This window comes from Myotis myotis, unplaced genomic scaffold, assembly GCF_014108235.1.
Source record: "Myotis myotis isolate mMyoMyo1 unplaced genomic scaffold, mMyoMyo1.p scaffold_m19_p_11, whole genome shotgun sequence".
Lineage (NCBI taxonomy): Eukaryota > Metazoa > Chordata > Mammalia > Chiroptera > Vespertilionidae > Myotis > Myotis myotis.
This window is the reverse complement of record NW_023416315.1, coordinates 7,192,598-7,215,836: the sequence shown is the minus strand read 5'-3', so window position 1 is coordinate 7,215,836 and position 23,239 is coordinate 7,192,598. Positions and strand designations below refer to the sequence as shown.

Below are 23,239 nucleotides of genomic sequence, written 5' to 3'. Positions count from 1 at the left end.
AAAACGGTGTAAGTAGATTATTGTATAAAAAGGCAATGAGCATTTATTTCTAAAGCTTTTGATATATATTTCTAAAATGTTCTCTAAAAGGATTTTTAATACATTTGCATTCCCATTGAGAGCGTATGTGAGTTTATATCTCCATGTACCTTCTCTAACATCAGGACTGGTTTTTAAATACAATTTTTGCTAGTTTGATGTGTTAAATAATAAAGGATAGCTTTAAAATATATACTTTATTGATTTTGGAATGTGTTTTAATCTATTTAGTGACTATTTTTTATGTGTGAATCGTACATTTCTTTTGACCTTGTGTTTGGATATAATCTTATTTTCATTGATTGGTAAGAGTTTTTACATATTAGCTGAAACACATAAAACTGATTTTATAGGCTAAAAACAGTTGAAAATTCTCAACTTCATATGGTTTGACTTGAGTTATGTATTTTATGTTTGTTGCCAGTGTTTTCCCATTTTGCCTTCTGTTCTTTTTACCATGTTGTTCTTTAAAGCATATAACAAGTTTAAATTTTTTATGTGGCTTGATTTAGAGATAATTTACTTTGTAGTTTCCTCTATAGCTTTCTTGCAGCAAAAGTCCTTTCCATCCCAAGGGCAGATAAATATTTTTGCAGTTTCATATTTTTAAGTTTAACTTTTAAAATCCATCTGGAATTTTGTTTGGATGTATTATTAGGACAGGAATCTGTTTACCGAGTGATGAAACAATGACTTTCAGATTCCTAAGCAGATTCTATTTTTTAGTGTCATGCCCCATTGCTAAAAATTGCAGAATTATTATGTGTCCTATGCATATAACATCTTTGACCTTGATTCCTCATAAAATACTCATGCCTTGGGTTAGCTGGTGTGCTTCAGGATCGGTAATAATCCAGAGACCTTAATTTTTGGATTGTTCACTCTATTTTAAAGATATGAGTAGTATGGTAGACAATACTTGATTTCCTTGATGGCTTCTTCCAGAATAAAATTCTGTCATTCACAGAACTTACCACATTAATCCCTATGGACAATATTGTTAAATAAAATATTCTCTAAGTAGAAAGGCAATTAAAAAATACATGTAGGCATTACTATTCAAACTCTTCCTATCTGAACTCAGAAACTTAGAAGGTTCAGATAAATTTTTAGATAAATCCTTGTGTCTAAATTGTTGCTATTTGCTATTTAAAATAGTGGGACAGAAGTGATTCAATAATAAGCTAGCCAACTCAAAGACCAAATTTGCATAGTGAGGGATATTTGTATTAGGCCAGGCTAGCTTTCCTATATTCTGGACCATTCAAAGGTGAAGATGAAATGGAAAAACCCTTTCAAAGGACTAATGATCTCCATATTCTCTGAGAAGCCAGCCAGATATCTTCCCTTCAGTGTCCTAGAGTTTCCTGAGGATCCACTGGGTCTCTAAACCTCAGTGGGACTGCGTGGGATGGGAGCACACCACTGTGAGCCCTCAGAGCCCTTTTGAACCGGGCTTGTCAGAGCTGGAAGTTAGGATTTCCACGACCACTAGGGGGCTTCAGTTGTCCACAAAGAACGGATCATGCCCAGAGGTGCTATGGTGTTGCTTCACTCTTTAAGAAAATCATTTCATTTTGGGAGTATTTATTTTCTGAGACAGATTGACAGAACCAATTCATAAAATGTAAAGACCTTTGAGGGTCATCTTTCCTTCTCACTGTGGAGATAAAGAACAGTTAGGGAGGCTTCTCTAAGTTGACTTGGTTATATAGTAGCAGAGTCAGAGTTAGAACCCACGTCCCTAATCCACCTCCTAGTCTGGTTCTTTAGCTGTGGGATCAGTGATGTACATCGATTTTTCATATTTCTGAAGCTATACCACACAACTATGAGGCACTGACTGTGCCTCAGGCCTGGAGTTAGGAATGTTGTGTTGAAGGCAGGTGGCAAAGTGGATGCTGGGCCACCTATGGGAGCATCCAACAGTGCAGTAGCTACCCTCAGTCCAGCTGAGCTTTTGGATTCATGAGCTGACCACATGCCATGAGTCAATGTTGGGGAGTTTTAAGAATTCTTATCTATTTGGAATAAGGCCTAGAGCCTTATATACCTTATCCTTTTCTTCAGATGAACAACAACATCTTTCCGGATTTTTTTCTCTTAAAATTTTTTATGATTTTTTTTTTAATTAAATCTTTATTGTTCAGATTATTACATTTGTTCCTCTTTTTTTTCTCCCATAACTCCCCTCCTCCCAGCTCCCGCCCCACCCTCCGCCCTCACTCCCCACCCACTGTCCTCTTCCATAGGTGCACGATTTTTGTCCAGTCTCTTCCCGCATCTCCCACACCCCTTTCCCCCCCAAGAATAGTCAGTCCATTCCCTTTCTATGTCCCTGATTCTATTATGATCACCAGATTATTTATTCACTTGATTCTTAGATTCACTTGTTGATAGATGCATATTTGTTGTTCATAATTTGTATCTTTACCTTTTTTTTTCTTCTTCCTCTTCTTAAAGGATACCTTTCAGCATTTCATATAATACTGGTTTGGTGGTGATGAACTCCTTTAGCTTTTCCTTATCTGTGAAGCTCTTTATCTGACCTTCCGTTCTGAATGATAGCTTTGCTGGATAAAGTAATCTTGGTTGTAGGTTCTTGGTATTCATCACTTTGAATATTTCTTGCCATTCCCTTCTGGCCTGCAAAGTTTCTGTTGAGAAATCAGCTGACAGTCGTATGGGTATTCCCTTGTAGGTAACTGGGTTTCTTTCTCTTGCTGCTTTTAAGATTCTCTCTTTGTCTTTTGCTCTTGGCATTTTAATTATGATGTGTCTTGGTGTGGTCCTCTTTGGATTCCTTTTGTTTGGGGTTCTCTGCGCTTCCTGGACCTGTAGGTCTATTTCTTTCACCAGGTGGGGGAAGTTTTCTGTCATTATTTCTTTAAATAGGTTTTCAATATCTTGCTCTCTCTCATCCTCTGGCACCCCTATAATTCTGATGTTGGTGCGCTTGAAGCTGTCCCAGAGGCTCCTTACACTATCTTCATATTTTCGGATTCTTTTTTCATTTTGCTTTTCCAGTTGGGTGTTTTTTGCTTCTTCGCATTTCGAATCTTTGACTTGATTCTTGCGCTCCTCTGGTCTGCTGTTGGGTGTCTGTATAATATTCTTTATTTCAGTCAGTGTATGCTTAATTTCTAGTTGGTTCTTTATCACAACATCGAGGGTCTCATTAGATTTCTTGAGGATCTCACTACATTTATCGGCGGTCTCACCAGTCTTTTCGAGGGCCTTACTAAGTTTATCGGCAGCTTCTAGACAGTTCTTAAGAGACCTTAAAAGTGTGGTTCTGAACTCAATATCCTCCATTGACAGTTTTGTCCTGTTTCTTTGTCTCCGCATTTTTTATGCTTTCTTGGTGCACCCCCTAGTGGTCTTTGTCCGCAGTCTTGTTGCCTTTAAGCCTTGATTGATGTCGGCAATACCGGGGTGATTTGACCTCCAGGCTAACTGGCTATGAGAGTCTGCTGTGTCTGTAGTGGGAGGGCTTCTGTGCTGGATCTCTAGGGCGGTGCTAATCCAGCGTTTGCCTGAGGCTATCCGGCAAATGGTTCTGTGCAGGGCTTGGGCGGGGCGGGTCCCCGGGGATCTGAGTATTTCACTTCAGCACTGCGCCTCCTCTGAGTCTGGGTATGATATTCTCTTTCCTCCTAGTTGTAGAATTTCCACTCAGCCAGCCTTCCCGTGGTTCTGGGTGATGTCCGTTCTGTCCTTTAGTTATATCTCTGAAGTGGTTGTTTGAGGCAGCGATCTCCGGCGTTAACCTATGCCGCCATCTTGGTTTCTCGACCCCATGATTTTTTATTAACATTTAACCTTTAGAACCTGGTTGGTAACCCCTTAAAAAAAAATCAATGGCCACTAAAAAACATAACAAAAATCAAGCAAGCAAATTCATTCTGTACTAGCTCAAAATGACTTATGACAATGTTTAAATTTTTTCTTCTGTGCAAACTATGGAAGAAGCAAATGGTGTTCACTTCAACTACTTCTATAGCAAATTCAGAAAACAACTTTGATTTTTTTAAATGGTAGGCTAAAATGATAGGCTAAATGGGAGCTGGCGTGAGGATTAAAGACATGGTACTTGAAAAGCTCTTAAAGCAGGATTTGCTGTGTAGTCAGGTCCTCCAAAATGACAGCTACTGTATTATAATAATTGTTAGTGGTTTTTTTCCTCCTGTAATGAATCAGAACATTGGGACTACTTCTGTTAATACAAATCATGTTTGAAACATTTAAAAAATATTTTTTATTGATTTCAGAGAGGAAGGGAGAGGGGATGAGAGAGAATCATTGATTGACTGCCTCTTGCACATCCCCTGCTAGGGGTCAAGCCCCCAACCCAGGCATGTGCCCTTGACTGGAATCGAACCCAGGACTCTTCAGTCTGCAGGCCAACGCTCTACCCACTGAGCCAAACCAGCTAGGGCCATGTTTGAGACATTTGAATTTCGTCTTTGATCTAAAATTTTAGAAATAGATAAGGTAGTCATTTTCTTAATGGCATATTAAAGCTTAATTGAATAAAAATGTAGTTGGTCAATCTTAACCCACAAAAAAATTAATTATGTCTTATTTTCCCTGCTTTATTGTAGTGATTTAAAGGGTGTGATAGTTACGCTGAGTGAGGATGGTCACCTGCAGTGTTCATACCTGGGGACAGACCCGTCTTTGTTCCAAGCCCCCAAAGTTGAGTCCAGAGAACTGAATTATGACGCACTTGATGCAGAGCTGAAAGAACTTCAGAGAATCATTAAAGATGTTAACAAATCACAAGGTATCTTATTTGAAGCTTTTTATTATTTGATTTTACTTTGTATCTGGATAATGTTTTGTACATATTAATTTTCTTCCTTAGGTTTAATTAAAGTCATATTTGTAAGAACTGTGCTGCTCTTTAACCCACAGGTCTTTGTGCCTAATTTGAATTTTGTAAGTTCTGAAAAATATGTCCTATTTAAGAGAATGCTTTTTCATTAGTATCCCCTTTTTGAGGACAGTGCTATCTAGTTTTCTTTCCTTTAAGGTCTAAAAAAGGACCCAGTGCTCCTCTAGCAATACAGTATTTGAAAAAGAACAAGCAGAATTAGTTTCCTATTGGGAGCACTTAGGAGCAAAAACATTAAATGAATCTATATGTATAAAAGCCTAAGTGCCCGTGTCTCTATCCGACTGGTAGCTATGATGCATAATTACCACCAGGGGGCAGATGCTCTGACTGGTAGATGTGACACACACTGACCACCAGAGGGAAGATGCTCAATGTAGGAGCTGCCGAGCTGTGGTTCTTGGGTGATGCACCTGGAATCAGAGAGGAGGGAGCCCGATTTCGGGGTGCGTCACCGAGAACTGCCCTCTCGCAATTTGGGACCCCTCGGAGGATATTGGAGAGCTGGTTTTGACCGGATCCCTGCAGGCCAGGCCAAAGGACCCCCATGGGTACACGAATCCGTTCACCGGGCCTCTAGTAAAAAAAGAAAGAAAAGGATTTCTAAAATACATGTTACTTTGTCATCAAATAGTGATAGTTCTTTTATCTACATGTCAATCAGATCAGCAGATGTACACAATATGTAAGAATACTCAATAAACTTCCTTTTAACAACAATAAAAAAGGAACCTGTACCTCTGTGGTCAGTGGTTTCAGGCCTTGAGAAGAGCATTAAGGTTAGAGTGGCCATTTATTAACTTCTAATATCCCTGAAAAAAGTTAGTTGCTTCTTTGAAAAGAAACCAAAGCAATACATGAGTTATCACTTTGTTACTAAAAATGTAGTCATTTGCAGCTTAGTGATAGAATTTGTGTTTGTAGTTAGCGTCCACAGAGCATAGCCCGTGGTATGCTGTTTCTAATGACTCAGAGGCTGATGGTATATTCAGTTCCTGAGTTTTGAATAACTCAATATTATCTTACTTTGGGATTCACAGGGGTATAATTTTATTGTAAATTAAAAGGAGAAACAAAACCCCAATCCTGCGTTTGAGTTGGACATGTGAAAGGCATTACTGCAAGCTCCCTTTTCAGGGTCAGGTAAAAGTTGTTTTTTTTTCTTCTTTTTAATGAGAAAAAATATGGACTATTTTCACGTAAAAGAAATGTTAAAACAAGTAGGAATAATAAAAGGAGAAGAGCATCAAAAGCCAACCCAAACCACAGAGCTGGTCTTACTCCTGGTCCAATCACTTTATGAGATTTATGTATTTTTGAGTCTGAATTACCAAGACAAGAGTCAGAGGACTTTAGATAATATATTTAAAGAGTACGAATATTAAAATAAAATGATTATTCTTTGGCCTCGCACTTTCTCTTAGAAAGTTTTGAAAGTGAACCAGTGAAACTTAGGTCTTTTAATAACTTTCATTAGTTAAAAACCTATTTATTTGTTGTCAGCACCTCCCTGTCAAATAGAGAATAGTTAAAATTGGATGTATCAGATTGCAATATACAACCCCTCCCCCTATTTTTGATACTATTGTTTTGTGATTAATGGAATTATAAGTCTCATTTTATTGTTTAAAAATGTAGTTGGGGAAGAGTGGCGTATATGTGAAACATGAAATTTCTAGAGTTCGTTAAATACATTTAATGTGGCTTTTCACTCCAAATTTTGTTTTTTGAGATTTTGTTCTTTCCATAAACAAAGTGCTAATGGTATTTTGATTACCATTTAACTGTGTTAACATTTCTCAGAAAAACTCCTTCCAGCTAAAAGTTATGTTTTTGGTGACCATAGTGATGCCCTTGGGTGAGAAGGGTTAGGTTGTTCTACTTGTCACTACCTTGATCCTTCTGTGTAATTTGAAATAACTGCTAATTAGGTTAGGGATGTGCCCACGGACTCGGGTTCAGAGTTCATTGTTTCCATAACCCCAAGTTCTCGTTGATATTTGAAGTGCTCTGCCCTTTCTCCACCATCATTTGGTTTTATTCCTGAAAAAGAAACAAAGAGAAACTTTTTAGAAAGAGAGACTTTTAAACTACTTTATTCTAGATACGGAAAAATGTAGTCTTCTGTACCCTTATAAATCGGTGGCATATTTTTTATTAAAATACCTGTAATTATGTAAAGTAGCAAATCGTTTCACTATAGAAGATTCTGAGAAATCAAAACTGAATTTTTTGAAGACCCCATTATTCATTTAAATGCCACTTATTTTCATATAGTGACTTCAACTTACAAAAAATTTCAGTCTTGTGGGTTATGGTCAGTACTTAAAGCTTTTTTTTTTTTCTTCAAAGCTAGAATTGCAGCAAAATTTAAAGCCAATTTAAAGAGTACATTTTGTTATACACATGGTGCATATTATCTACTATAATAAAAAAGGTTTTGAACCCAATTTTATGTGTGTAAGTTATATGAGGAATGTATGTTGTAAGCATGAAGTTATAGTAATAATTCCTGTATGGCTCATGGATTTTGAAGCTTTCTGTGCCCAAGTCATTAGTGTGAATCCTGCCACGCGTTTCTATTGCCAGCATCAACAGCTGTCGGTAGGCACTTTCAAAGATGGGGTTACCTGCCTGGCCGGTGTGGCCCAGTGGTTAAGCATCAACCTATGAACCAGGAGGTCATGGTTCGATTCCCCGTCAGGGCACATGCCTGGGTTGCGGGCTCTATCCCAGTGGGGGACGTGCAGGAGGCAGGCAGCCGATCAATGATTCTCATCATTGTTGTTTCTATCGCTCTCTCTCCCTCCTCCTTCCTCTCTGAAATTAATAAAAAATGTATTTTAAAAAAGAATTAAAAAAAAGATGGGGTTTCCCTATAACTTAGACAGTTGGTCATGCTCTGCTTGGGTGAGTCAGGGGGAGTGGGTGGGATATGCCTTCAGGAAGGGCGAGGGCAGTGCGCCCCGGCATGTAGGTGAGAGCCTGCATCCGATGAAGTCGGTCCAGGATACCGTGCTGCCGCCGTGGAGCGCCAGGAACACCTGCACTTGGTGCCCGTGTTGGGATGTGTTGTTCGCTGTGTAGCTGTGCTCAGATGCAGTGGCTTCGGCCAGGCGGTGGTCTCTTTCCCGGGGAAGGCAGCGCGGCGATGGCAGACCAGGGTCGGTTTGGCAGTTGCATGGTCATCAGGGACTCTGCTTCCTCTCCTCCCAGGGCCTCTGCTGGTCCAGGGTGGCTTCTGGAACTGCTGCCCTCACATCTGCGGCTGAGTCAGCTCCTGAAGGATCCTTCCTGGAAGTCACACCCTTGGCAGCTTCTCCTCTCATCTCACTGGCCACTCCAGGCTGCGAAAGAGGCTGGCAAGTTAGGGTTTTAGCCGAGCACTTCGTTGCCTAGAATAAAATTGGGCTTCTTGAAGGATGGTTATTGGGTGGGCGATGAGCTGCCTTCTGTACTCTCACTAAGTTATGGAAATTCCTGTTCCAAATATTGCCGCGCTGCTGGGAATGCCTGCTGGAAGCGTAGGCAGGTCTTCTGTTGGCCAGACACGGATGGTTCATGTGGCTGCGTCCAGGGCTCTCCATCTGTCCAGTTGGCCCTCCTCAGCGTGTGGGGGTGTTCCTGGCAGGGTCCCCGGCGATTTCTGCAGTCCCAGGCGCATGTGCAAGTACGATTTCCAGGGAAGAAGAGAGGTGTTTCTCCCGAGTCTCCCCGTTTATTAGGGAGGAATAGCTTTCCCAGAAGCATGTACCAGAATCCCCCAACCCCACGCCCAACTTTCCTTGTGTCACAGCTGCCAGGATTAAGCCCCATGCTCATGCCTAAAACAACCAACCGTCAGGGGAATGAGGTGAACATAATTGGATTTGATCAACCCGATGACTTTGAGGTGAAGGTGAATGTCTCAACAGAATCAGGACTCTGGTAATGAAGGTGGCATGAAGGTGGATGGTAGGTGGGCAGCCAGCAGTGTGTCATGTACATGTGTGCATACACACGCACACACACACACATTGCATAAGTATTATTTATGTTCCTTGCTTATTTAGGATCTCTGTCAGTTGTTCATAATATCTTATTATGCACTATAAGCTTTTTTAAATAGTGAAATTTTAAATTGTGAGAATAATATGAATATGGTGACAGGAATTCAAACAGTACTACAAGGCTAAAACCCCCGGTCCTACTCCACACGATGAAAGGTAACCTTTATCAAGTGTGTCGTGTATTCTTTAGAAAAATGCTCATGTTTTTGTGATTTTTTTTTTTTACAAATGCATATAAACACACTGTGCTACATCTTATTTTTTATTAATAGGCATAGCTTGGAGTTTTTTTCTTTATCAGTATATAAAGATAGCACTCTTACTTACAGCTCTTAGACCATTGCACAACATGGATATACCATAATTTAGTTAACTGTTTCCCTATTAATAGAAATATAGAGCTTTAGGTTGTTTTGTTTTTAATAAGTACCAGTAGCAGAGAACTTCCTTGGGCATGCCTGTGAGCTGGTAATAACTATCAAAATGTAAAATGTACGGATCCTGTCACCTAACAATTCTCCTCCCAAGCAGTGGGATTACTTACCTTCAAGAGTAATTACTTTCAAACCAACTTACCTTCAAAAGTGTTGCACTAACGTAGGCTTCCACCAGAAGCGAAGGAGAAGGCACGGAAGTTCCCAGTACGGGTTAGGCAGTGGGTCACATCCTAGCTACTCTCTTTGGAGAAAGAGACAGTTTTTTTTCTTAAAATATTGTAGAGGGGGAAGAATTAGCATCAAGCTTCTAATTCTGTAATGCATTAGTTTCTTTAATGTGTATGTTTATGGGTGTTTGGGATATATGGTATAGATAACTCTTAAAAACTATAAAGCAGGTTTTACTTTATGATAAAATGTGTTTTTAAAAAGAATTTTTCTTTCTTTTCTTTTCTTTTCTTTTCTTTTCTTTTCTTTTATTTTTTTTTTTTTTCTTTTATTTTCTTTTCTTTTCTTTTCTTTTCTTTTCTTTTCTTTTCTTTTCTTTTTTTCCCCCCAAATTATAGGTGTTTGGCCCATGACTGAGAGAGAAGATGACTTGAAAATTTCTGCCGTGGTTTCTCCTGACTTCGACTCCGTGTCTGTAGGTGTCTTTGCAGACGTTGAAAGGGTTGGTGATAGTGGGGACTCTGCTAAATTGGGGTCAAAATTTATTGGCTGAAATGATAGGCCTTCAAATAGAAGCTTTAGGGAGGATAACAATTTATAATCTTTGTTATTTTCTGGAAATAAACATCTCTAGCCTCCTGGGTGCAGTAAGGAGTTTCTAGGCAGATATCTGTCTAAAAATGGGGAGAGGAATAGTAGAAGGAGTTCTCACCATTACTCTGAATCTACCTTTTTTTTAAAGTTTAACTTTAATTTTAATCCAGATGGATAATACTGACCACGCAAGATGTTTGTTGAAGGTTCAATGAAATAATGTTTATGAAAGGTCTAGCTCCGTGTTTGATAATTTACAATCTTTAATACATTATGGTGGTTGTGATGGGCTATCTGTGTGTAGTTTAAGAGTAAACAGTTGGGCCAGGAATTATTCCTTCTTCCCCTCCCCCCCATTTTTGTCTGTGTGACCCAGGGCAAGTTATTTCATTTTCTTAGTCTCAATTTTCTCATCTTTAAAATGAGAAAAATAATAGAATCTCCTTTGTTGAATTGTTATGATAATTAACCAGCATCATCATCATAAAATTACACTTTAGATCTTCCAACGTTATAATCACTACCACCACTACCACCACTACCGCCTCTACCGCTACCATTGCCATCATCTATGTTTCACTACTTGTGTCATTCACTGCCATATCTAGTGCCTGTCTTACATGGGTGCTCAGTAGATACTTGCTCTCTGAGTGAATGAATAAAGCTGAGAAACAAGAGGATGAAAGGGGGACTGTCCTTGGTTATGTTACCCCATCTCCTTGTTTAGTCTTCTGTAAGCACTTGTTAGATTCTGACTGGTTATGTCTCACTGCCTGCTGTTTGGGCAAAATCTATTAAGTTTTTCTGTGTCCATACCAAAAGCTGATCAATTTAGACAGTGATCGAATTCACTGGTTTTACTGTATTTGTGTCATATCTATAATAATAAAAGCATAATATGCTAATTAGACTGGATGTCCTTCCTGATGACCTGGACGAAGCCGGGGTTGTGAGGGAAGCCCAGGTCCTGGGTGCCTGCTGGTGGCTGGAGGGAAGCCCGGGTCCTGGGTGCCAGAGGGAAGCCGATGCCGGCAGCCAGGGGAAGGAAGACCTACTCTTGCACGAATTTTGTGCTTCGGGCCTTTAGTAATTATATAATTTTGCCTTGGAAATGACTTTAATATTTAGGTATCAGAGCATAATAGAGTCAGTAGTTGTCATACGTTTTTCTGAGATTAATTTTAGTATAACAGCCAACCCATGTTGTGATAAAAATCACGTTAACATTGCTATAGTACAGTAAGTTGGGTACACTTAAAAAAATAGGACTCCATGTGAAAGAAACATTCACCCAGCTGCTCACATAGTGGAAGCACTGTTTTAACATTGGGCGTTCAGCACACACCATTCCTCACTCTACCTGAAGGGTGTAGTCTGGTGGAACACTTCTGCTTAGTTAGCTGACAAATGTACACACATTTTCTTGCCTTGGGAATGATTCTTTTTTTCCTTTGGGTAACTTATATAATTTTTTTTTAGGTTCTCTTAAACATAGGCTATTTGGAATGAGGAATTCCCTCTCTGTTCTTTGGCAACTTTTGATCTTTGAAGGAAAAGTCTTTATGTACTAGCACTAGGTTGTAATGTATATTTCCCTGTTGGCAACCTGGAGTGCTGTTTCCTTTTAACTAGGTGTCTCTTTCCAGCTTCATTTTCCTGCCTCATTCTTTTTTTCCTTCATAAGAGATTCTTGAGAGTATCGTATTCATTCCATTGGAAAACATTAGCCCAACGATTTATGTGGCCATGGTGCTGTGGTGTCTTTGGAAAGCCATTTCTCTCTGACTATAGTCTTATTTCCCAAAGGGTGACTTGAAGTACCGAGGTGTTCAGACAATGGATTGAAAAGAGCAGGAAACAGGAGATGTTTGTTTCTTTTCTAGACACTTAGACAGCTAAATGTAAAACATTTCCTGGGTTTTAAGTAATACTATCCCCCAAAGCCTGGCTTAATATTTTATTTTGAACCATTAATATGAAAGCACACATCTGAAAACATAATATAATTTATATTAGAATGGGGTCTTTTATAGAGGAGGCAAGCATTGCTATCTTATCTTCTTGATTGAGTTGGATTCGCGTCATAAATATAATATGAATCTCCAACTCTTAACTATGCTGATGCTCATTATTTCATAGCAATCTCCATTGTTTAGATGTAAAAACATTCCAAGCAGGTTAAGTTAAAGTACAATTGATCTATTCATTGGTTGGATACAGATTTAGGACCTTAATTGTTCCCCAGGAATTCACATGAGTATTACTAAAAAATATGTCCTCCCTTTGTTTTATTCTGTCACAGAGTGATAATTTTTCTCTCTCAACCTTCCACTCTAAAAAATAAAATACATAAAAATGTTATAAATTTTAAGGGAATATTTGCTCTATTGTACAATACTCTGAATTTCTTAAGTGGTAGAAACAGGTAGCCCGGGCTGATGCTCAAAGAGTGAACTAGTTTATGATATGAGCTGGTGAAAAAAAAGTCACTCTCCTACTTTTATTTTATTTCCTAGGTGTAAGGCCCCTTAATCTTTTTATTATTAGTTACATGTCTTAGATACACATTCATATTATTAATAAGAATAAAGTACCTTTGGAAGTTAAAAATAAAAGGGCCTAAAAGGATGGCATAATGTTTATCTGGGAAATATAAGGAGGCCGTCTTCTGTGTAATATAAAGAACGAGTTAATAGAATTAATTAGTTTCAACATTCAAGTACATTTGGCAATAGAGCTTGGTAATAAGACCTGTGACCTTTTTTGGGGGGAGGGTGGGTGTTTGAATATTAGCTCATGACTTTCTAGATGAAGACGTCCGAAAAGCCACACGGACTCTTCTAGTCTGTCATTGGAGTGACGAGTCCTTTGCCATTGGTTCCCGATTTCGGCGGTGAGAAGTATATGTTGACGTGTAATATTGAAACCATTGTTTCCTTCCTTTTGTGTGTTTACAGCAAGCTCCTGATGTTGAAGTGGGAACTGACCTTGTCCCTTCAGTCACAGTGAAGGTATTGTACAATAGTTCTAGACTGTGATGTGCACACAATAGTACACATTTCATCATGTTTGTCACTGTTGTCACCCTTTAAACAGCCAATGGAAATGTCATGCAAACACTTGGAATTTGTATGCTTTCCTCAGCCTTGGGTGGTGAATTGATAACCTCATTGCTTTCTACAAATAAGAAACTGATAATTGCATTCATAGCAATATGTACATAATAGAAACAATTGTTATGACTTATTCCTACCATTACTTAAATGTGTTGTATGATCCAGGGTCTTTTTTTTCTAGAAACAATTAGCATTTTAAATATGCTAAAGGAATTGCATCATCACATTGACCAACCAGTTGATTGACGCATCATATATATACTAGGGAATTATGTGAATGCTAATAATAGCTTTCTTCTAGGAATGACTATATGTGTGTTTGAAAAGAATTCCCAACCATCTATCTGCCATAATATTAGCTTTAAAGGGGTGTATTTATAGCAAGAAAATATTAAATGAAGAAGCCACAAAGTAGAGTAGTGACAAATTGATAGTCTTGAAAAAATAGAATATGAAGGATGTGGTTTTGGTTAAAATTTTTAGTCCCGTCATTGTAGAATTTTAGACTAGGACTCAAATGGAGAACCCTCTTAAGGCATTTAGATTAAAGTGTGGTAATCAGTCAGCACATTATTAAGCTGACAATATTTATCACTGCCCAGAGCGTGGAGCCAGGGAAAGTTGTGGATCTTGGCGATTCGCTCAAAACTTGGACAGGGCCTCATATTTTCTTAGATTATGGGTTGCTGTCCTTGGAGGAGCTTGACAGGGTACCAGGCTCTACCAATTGTGTTCGCTTACACTGGGCCCGGCGGGTGGCCCTAGTGTGGGGCTCTGTGGTACAAGTTGAAGGGAGCCCAATCTTTTAACAGTTTCCTAAGCTAATTTTTTTGGATTCTTGCCACTGGAAACAAGGGTGGTCTTTCCCCAGTCTCCCTCCCCTATTCAATCAAAGGCTCTATCTCATTAATACTTCTGAGTCTGGAAAAGCATTAGTGGCAAGAAATCAAACACTTAAGAAAAAAGAAACCCTTCAGAGTTCCAGGAATGATCTATAGACTTGTGTGGGGAAACCCTTTTTATGTCTATCTACTGATACTGTTCAGACACATACACATAATAACTCAGGCCCACACTATACATTGCAGAAAAGTCTTGTACCTCAACCAGATAACATTGCTCATACTAATTTCCCCCCCAGCTACTGCTGATGGCTACAAGGAAACACACCTTTCTGTCCCAGGCAGCTCTTAGGCTCTCAGGTGGAATAGCCACTTCCAGATGCTGGTATGACACTACCGGGGAAGTCTCCTTCACCGGTGGGTTATTGCGTTTGAGAAGGACACTAAGCCATTCCTAACGCTCCTTGTTGCCACTAAAGAACAGGAGAAAGAAGGCACCACACAGGGTCGCACACGGTCACCCGGACTTCCGCAGCAGACACAGTGCCTTCCTGATTCGGTCTGACAGTTTCTATACACATTTCTGCTATAAATCTCCTCTTCTAGCCTTTTATAACAACAGCGGCCAAGATATATAAGCGTGCATGTTTCCATCATAATAAATCCTGTTAATTGAGAAAATGTTTCCATCCGTTCCACGTGAGTGAAGATGTGGCTGCCTTGAGTAAGTGTGCCTGATGGGAGAGTGGTTTGTTCGTACCTGGCCTTTGGAGTCCTGGTTATACACCGAGGATAAAAAATTCAGTATTCTGTTTCCTAAGGATCATATTTCATTTTGTTAGGAGCAGAAAAGAGCATGGAAAATTCTTGTATTAATGTTTTATACTTTTCCCTTAATATTCTATAATTATTTTTCTCTTAAAATATGAAGTTTACGATCTAGCCAAGTCTTTAACTGTTTTTTTGGCTCAAACACAGCTCTTCTTTGTTCCTGTAGTTATTTTCGTCCCACATCTCCTTGATTCACTTTGGAAAGGGCCTCGCCATTGTTGGGGTTCTGTAAGTCCATGTAGGAGAGCTTTCACGGTTGTGCCTCTACCAAATGCAGACACTTTTGTGACAATGGAAAGCTGTGTGACCTTTGTCTAAGTTCACGTTGCCAGGCCAGGCAGTCAGAGTGTCTGCTCGCTTACCCACAGCCCGGTACTACTTCCAGGATTGCTCACGTTCACTTTTAAAACCGAGCTTTCAGCTCTCTTGCACATACTGGCTTGATGGTCTTGGGCACTTACTTAGCTTCTCTGAAGCTCTGTCTTTAAAGTGTAAAATGGGGGCACTCGTTCATGTGCAGAGTTGTTTTGAGACTTAACCCCAGTTGATTCAGAGCATGGGCTCTGGATTCTGGCAGCCGGAAGTTCAACTGTGATTCCCCCACTTACAATCAGAATGTCCCTGGGCGAATCATTTAGCCTCTCTGAGCCACAGTTTTCTTTTCTATAAAATGGTATATAGTAATGTAGCTGTTTCACCATGTTGCAAATAATAAATGAGATAATGCACATAAATAATCTATTTGCATGGTTCTATGAATATAGAAAGCTGCTAATGGTTATCATTAATGTGATTAATTCAAAATGTATGTATAGGCTAGCATCGTATTATTAATAGAAAGTATTAAAATGTGTTCCATTTGTTCAGCGGACTAGCTATTTGAAAGAATGTTGTCTGTGGTGCATATCTGGTTTCTTCTCATAATTGCCGTCAGGGTTTGACTAGAAAGGCAGTAGGTTTACAATGGTCAGACGTCACTGAGGAAGCTTTGTTCGTGGGATGCAGATTCCCCTCATGTATTCCCAGGGCTGATAAAGTAACAACTGAGGGTTCATTGTTCATTTGCTGTGTTTATTGTATTTATCTGCATCAATAGCTGTCTTTTAAAAATTTTATTGTGCAAGTCAAAATTTCATGTTTAACTTATTTTTAAGTTGTACAAATATCCACATTGTTTAAAATTAATTCAAGGTATTTTCTGAATCTAATTACATATATATATATATATATAAAATGTTTGTGGGCCAGTTGTATATTGCTGTATATGGTTTCTCTATTATATTTATGTATGTATATATGTATATATAATTAAGGAATAGGTGATACATGCCTTTTATTTAAGAGAAACTTCAGAACTACTTTCCTTAAAAATAAGTAAGCCCTTTCATTATGCCAGTTAATAATGAAATATATCTGTCTCATATACCAGTGCCTAGTAACCAGACTGCACTGGCCCATAGAGAATGCTCCTCAGCTCTGGTGATACTGGGTGTCACGTGACGAGCAATACCCAGGTCTACTGTGAAAGTCTGTCTTAGCACACCAGCCATGTGCGCTCATCTAGGAGAGATTACTCAAAGAGACGGGGCCGTTTAGGAGATACGATCGAAAGAGAGAGCATGCCCAATGGAAGCCAGATCATTGAGCTTTTTCCTTGACAGCGTGAAAATGATGCCCCTTCTTATTGGCCAGGAAAGGTCACCAGGCTCATGGTTTCTATGCTGCTCCATCCCCAGCCACTTCCCGACACACTGCTACCCGAGTTCTTAGCTATTGATTCGAATCCGAGTGGGAAGGTTTCCAGCATCATCAAGCGAGAGCACCGGTTTGGAAGTCCAGCCAGCTCAGAGATGCAGCGGTGAATGCTGCCATTCTTTGACATTTTCTAGAATTAGTTATGTTGGATATTTTTTGGTTTAAGCCATAGAAGAAAATATAGTGCTTTGATATGTATCTAAGCTATGCATATATAATTAAGGAATGGGTGATACAAGTCTTGTATTTAAGAGAAATTTCAAGACTACTTTCCTTGAGGAAAAGAAAGGAAATCTTTTATATTAAATATATATTTTTTAATGTTTTCAGAGAGGAAGGGAGAGGGAGAGAAAGCTAGAAACATCAATGACGAGAGAGAATCATTGATTGGCTGCCTTCTTCACATCTCACCCTGGGGATCGAGCCTGAAACCCGGGCATGTGCCCTGACTGAGAATCGAACTGTGACCACCTGGTTCATAGGTCGATGCTCAACTACTGAGCTACACTGGCTGGGCAAAGTAAGGAAATCTTTAGAGAATAATTGACTTGTGTAAAATGTAATACACTGATACTGGTTAAGATAAATAATTCATGATGCCACATCTATATGAAAAGAAGAATGAACACATATAATATTTCATGGTGTAATTATTTATCAGCCATTGATGGCAGATAGCTTCCTTTGCTTTTGATAGAACATTTCTAAGTTAAAAATTTAAATTAAAAAATTAATTTAAATGAAAAAATTTTAAATCATAGTTGACATACAATATATTAGTTGTAGGTATACAGCACAGTGATTGGGTATTTATATAACTTACAAAGTAATCACCTGGATAATGGTAGAACATTTTTAATAGCTTTATTGAGATGTAATTTAGATACTATACAATTTACTCATTAAAAGTACATAATCCAGTGATTTTTAGCATATTTGCAGAGTTGTTGAACTATCACCATAATTTAATTTGAGAACATTTTCATTCCCCTTAAAAATGGCCCCATTCCTATTAGCTGTCACTTCCTGTTCCCTTCTCTCCTACTCCCCCCTCATGCCCCCTCTCCATCCCTCAGCAACTGCAAGTCTATATCTGTCCTTATAGATTTGCCTATTCTGGACATTTCATGTAACTGAAATCATACAATATGTGTTTCTTTGTGTCTAGCTCCTTTTACTTAGCATACTACTTTTAAGGTTTGTCCATGTTGTAGCATGTGTCAGCACTTCATTTCTTTTTATTACTGATTAGTATTTCATTGTATGGATATACTGTATTTTGTTTATCCAGTCATCAGTTGATGGACATTTGGGTTGTTTCTACTTTTGGCTATTATGAATAATGCTGGTTTGAACCTTTGTGTACAAGTTTTTGCATGAACATATGTTTTCATTTCTCTTGGCATGGAATTGTGAGATTGTATGGTAAATTTATGTTTAATTTTTAAAGAAACTGTTAGACTTTGTGTGTGGCTGTACTTTTTTACATTCCCATCAGAATATATAAGGGTTCTAATTTCTCCACGTTCTAACACCTATTTCTATCTGACCTTTTGATTATAGTATTCTAGTGGCTGTGTAGTAGTATCTCACTGTGGTTTTAATTTGTATTTTGTAGCAGTTAAAGATATTAAGCATTTTTTCATGTGCTTTTTAGCCTTTCCTGTGTCTTCTTTGGAGAAAAGTCTGTTTAACTTCAGGGTCCAGTCTCTGAGTAGGACACTTCATTCTACCACTTATGTTACATGTTATGTTTTGTAGCTTCTCATTTTTTTTTTTCAGATGATGTTTCCTAATTATTTGTACTGATTTTTAAGTAGTTGTGATATGTTATTAATTTGGATAGAATATAATTTGTAGTTACTAACAATTTCTATTTCCTTAGGTCACACTGCAGAATCGAGTGGCATTGCAAAAAGCCAAGTTATCAGTCTACGTGCAGCCACCTTTGGTATTGTCACGTGACCAATTCACTTTTGAATTGACCGGTGAGTGTTTGGTTTTGGCTTAAAGTCTATCATAGTTTGAGGTTTTCTTTTTTTTAAGTTAATTTTTTTTTATTAGTGTGTTCATTTCATGGATATATTTCTTGTCTGAATTGTGAGACTGGTATCTTCCTGAAATTAATGCTTGTGTTGTTTGGCTTATGGTGTTTTCCCTCTAAGCATCAAGCATGGACATTCAATGAATGGTTGTTGAGTCTGAAGTAATTACAGATTTCCAAGGGCTTTCCTTAACTAGGTGGACCTGTAATTGTACTTAAACACTGTAATTTGGAAGGCTTTCTTTATTAGTGTTTCTCTAGTGAGCTATTTATTGAATCAGTAATGTTTGAAGAAAGAATATTGACTTTGGAGTCTGGCCGGAATTTGAATCCTGGCCCTGACTCTCACTCTCTGTGTAACCTTGGGCAAACTACTTTAGTAATTACTTGGAGCCTCCATTTTTTTTAGTCTGCAGAAAGGGATAATGATGTCTTTCTTGTAAGGCTGTCTTGAGGATTTAATGAAAAAATGAATCTATGTAAGGTATCTGCAATAATGCTTATATTAGGGCCCCTCTTGGCATAGAATCTCTTATCCCCTCCCACTTACATGTAAGTTGTCACTGATTCTGTTAAAGTGATTTCTGAATTATCTTTCTTTGTTTATTGTCACAGTTCAGCTGGGGAGCCTATGTCTTATTCAAGAAGTCAAGGACATCTCTCTCTCTTTTGCTTTTGTATAACCAACTCTTACCTGAATGCCTGGCAGATAGTGGGAACTCAATAAATTACTCATTGAGTGAGTGAAGGAATGGTTGAATGGCTGTAGTAGCCTTGGACATGATACCTCACAATTGGTTTCTCATTTTATTTTCTAATTTTTATTTAAAAAATATTTTTATTGATTTCAGAGAAGAAGGGAGAGGTAGAAACATCAATGATGAGAAAGAATCATTGAATCATTGGTCGGCTGCCTCTTGCATGCCCCCCCACTGGGGTTCGAGCCCACAGCCTGGGCATGTGCCCGGACCAGGAATAGAACCTGTGACCTTCTGGTTCATATGTTGATGCTCAACCACTGAGCTACACCGGCTGGGCTGTTTTCTAAATTTTTACAATAATTTCAATTTATCTTTTTAAAATACATTCTGAACAATTTATTTTTCCAGTTACAAACCCGTTCGTTAGGGCTTTGTAACGCAGGTTGGAGATCAAATGCCTGATTACAGAAGGCTATGCGCCATCTGCTGTCTCTATTGTTGTAGTTCCATCACGTCCAGTCCCCTCCTTGGATTTTCCCTGCAGCCTTGTCCTGACCATGAGAAAGTGCTGTTTCCCACTCCCACAGTCTCTTGCCCTTTTGTACCCTTGTCTCTGTCCATGCTGCCTGTTCACCTGAGCAAAGAGAAGCAGTGGTGTAGAGTGTTTGGCCCCCTTGCTCTGAAGTCAGTTCCCAGCTGTGTCTTAGCTATATGACCTTGGGCAAGCCTCTTACTCTCTCTAGCCAGTTTCCACCTGCATACCCCCCTCCCCCATAACAATAACAAAAAAGAAAGGAATGGGGACAATAATACCACCCACCTTATAGGATCATTGTGAGGATTAAGTGAATTAATCCATGTGAAGTGCTTAGGACAATAGCCGGCATACAATATAGGCCTACAGTGGGGCCTTGACTTACGAGTTTAATTCGTTCTGCGACAGAGCTCGTAACTCAAATTACTTGTATGTCAAATCAATTTTCACCATTACAATGACACGTGATGCTGGGCTGATGTTGTGGTGTTCACTGTGATGGTCGCTGCGCCAACTAGTGGTGGGGTATCTGAAGCTGGCTTGTAACCCGAATTTTAGCTCGCAACTCAAAGCAAAAAATCGGTGGAGAGACAGCTTGTATCTCGAAAAACTCATTAGTCGGGACACTCGTAAGTCAAGGCCCCACTGTAATTTGAATGGTTGTTAATCACTGTCAATAATTATGTAACTTCCATTACTTTCACATTGCTTATAGCACCAGAGATGACTAGAACAGTGGCCTTTTCTGTTTTTCTGAAAGGAAGTTATGCACCACCTGAATTGGAAGGAAATGCTGTTGTTTCTTATGCCAGACCAACAGGTAAACAAGATTAATCACTCCTTTGCACTTGTAGTTATGAGTGAAATGTTTAAATGGTAAGATGGGAAAACACGTTGTAAAATATTATTAAATGAAAAAAGATTATTTTCTAGTGTTAAATAAAATTGTATGTCCAAGTTACATTAATGTGTTATGAATAATTAGTGATAAGTCAATTTAGTGGATTTCCATACAAAGTGTTTGATTCTATTTTTTCAGTTAATAGCAAATATGATATACTTTTACTCTCACTAGAAGAATGGTATATAGTCATACTTTATCTATTTGAACTAAGGAGAAAAACCTAGTCTGAATAAATGAAAGACTATTAGGGTTATTCTAACATTAGATTAATGTTCAGAGTTTGAGATATTGTTTTAGTGACTATTACCCTTCAGTCAGTTTAAGAGCAGACCTAGTATAATTTGATCTGTATTTAAAAACAACAACCTCTTTTTAGGTTAAAAAGGTTATTTTTAATAAAATGATGGTTGCCAAAGGTTGGGGAAGGTGTGTAAAATGGGAAGATGTTGGTCAAAGGATTCATACTTCTAGAATGAGTAAGTTCCTGCGGGGGAGAGGGGTGTCTAATGTATAGTGTGATGACTATAATATACAATACTATATGATATGCTTGAAAGTTGCTAAGAGAGTAGATCTCAAATGTTATCACCACAAAAAATGATAATTATATGAGGAGAAGGAGATATTAACTAACTTTATAGTGGTAATCTTTTTGCAATATATATGTGTATCAACTCATCACATTGTATACCTTAAACTTACATATGTCAATAATATCTCAATAAAGTTGGAAAGAAAGGGGAAAAGGTTATCTTTAGTCCAGTTGAGATTCAATTATTATAAGTTTCAACTTAATTGAGTCAATTTTATATATTTTTCCTATATAGTTAATTTTTTATAGTAACAGTTTGACAGTTGATTGGTAGAAGAAGAGAATTCATCATTGCTTTTTGTCATTTAACCAAACATGACTAAATGTAATGTAACTGATAATAAGGTATTTCAGCAGTGTTACATTTTAAAATTATTTCTATACAGTTTTTTTTAGTTTTTTTCCTTCTACTGATGCCCACTTTGCTTATTTTAGTAATGTTTTTGATAATTATTGTAGTTTTTATTTTGCCTAAGGGAATTTTTGGGCTTATGTATTGACAATTTTATGCTCTGAGTTGATTTTATAACTTTAGTACATTTTCAAAGTGGACAAAATGCTTAAAAATATATTATAAAGTTGTAAAATAAGTCTGTGAGTTGCTTGTTGCATGTATCAGTTTTAGCTATTATACTTTTCTATAGTCAGACTTTAAAAAAACTATAAATTTTGCTAAAAAGAGCATAGCATTAATTGGTTGAAAATATATTAGAAATTAAAGTAAAAAAAAGTAGATAGAAGTAAAAGAATAGCAAGAATAGCAACTCACCCAAAGACATTACAGCATAGTGGTATCTACTGGCTGAAATTATAATGGAAGCAAGACTAACTGGAAATATTACTATGATTATGCATTTGGTCTTTCATGCAACTATTTTCCCAACAATGCATTTAATGCTCTTGATGCCATTTATGTACTGAGTTTGGTTTGCTGTTTGGCTAGATCATATATCTTTATCTCTTCTTGCCACTTTTACACTGGAATAGCACACTCTCATGGACTTCTGAGAATGGAAGTGCAGATATATTGTTAGATTTCATTTATTCATGTTTTACTCGTCAATTGTGGATTAACCTTAACTCATTTTTATTGGAGAGCGGTTTAAATCATCAGTGAGAATCTTGAAAAATTTAATTTATATTTTTAAGCAGATATATATTAAATTTGTGTTGTAATTTTACCATAGGTAATTTGTTGCATTCTTTCTCCCCTAACCCTTTCTGCATTGCCTCTGATGGATAGATCGAAGTCCTGAAGGTAGGTAAGAAAAATAATTTAGAACTAAATGAATTTCTGAACTGAAATGTGGTCAGTGAATTGAGTTGGCATTATAACATGAATTAACTGTTTTTATAAACTATTGTTTTAAATTAAATTTAGGTGGGTGACATTGGTTAATATAGTCATACAGGCTTCAGGTGTGGGGTTCTATGTTTTAGGACCTGCATATTGCACTGTGCCCACTACCCAAAGTCAGATCTCCTATCACCATATATGAGGACTCCATTCACCCTTGAACCCCTTCCTCTGGCAACCACCACACTGCTGTTTGTGTCCACGAGTTTTAGTTTTAAATCCCACATATGAGTGAAATCATATGGTTCTTAGCCTTTTCTGATGGATTTATTTCACTTAGCATAATAGTCTCAAGGTCCATTGATGTTGTTGCAAATGGCAGTATTTCATTCTATGGACTGCTATTTTAACTATAGAAACCTCTTTAAGGATGATTCA

At 38.0% G+C, this 23,239-nt stretch overlaps 1 protein-coding gene across 6 annotated transcripts in view; it reads left to right on the top strand.

The window, feature by feature from the left end:
• Positions 1-23,239, top strand: part of BBS9 (Bardet-Biedl syndrome 9) — a 323,047-nt gene that overhangs the window by 125,640 nt on the left and 174,168 nt on the right. For 4 of the 6 annotated variants that reach the window (XM_036327351.1, XM_036327353.1, XM_036327356.1 and 1 more), the window contains exons 10-15: positions 4,644-4,825; positions 9,989-10,065; positions 13,142-13,195; positions 18,614-18,716; positions 20,724-20,828; positions 22,748-22,762. In XM_036327351.1, coding sequence (XP_036183244.1) covers positions 4,644-4,825; positions 9,989-10,065; positions 13,142-13,195; positions 18,614-18,716; positions 20,724-20,828; positions 22,748-22,762 — 536 coding nt within the window. The remainder of the gene's footprint in view (positions 1-4,643; positions 4,826-9,988; positions 10,066-13,141; positions 13,196-18,613; positions 18,717-20,723; positions 20,829-22,747; positions 22,763-23,239) is intronic. The other 2 variants (XM_036327352.1, XM_036327354.1) reach the window with 1 other exon arrangement.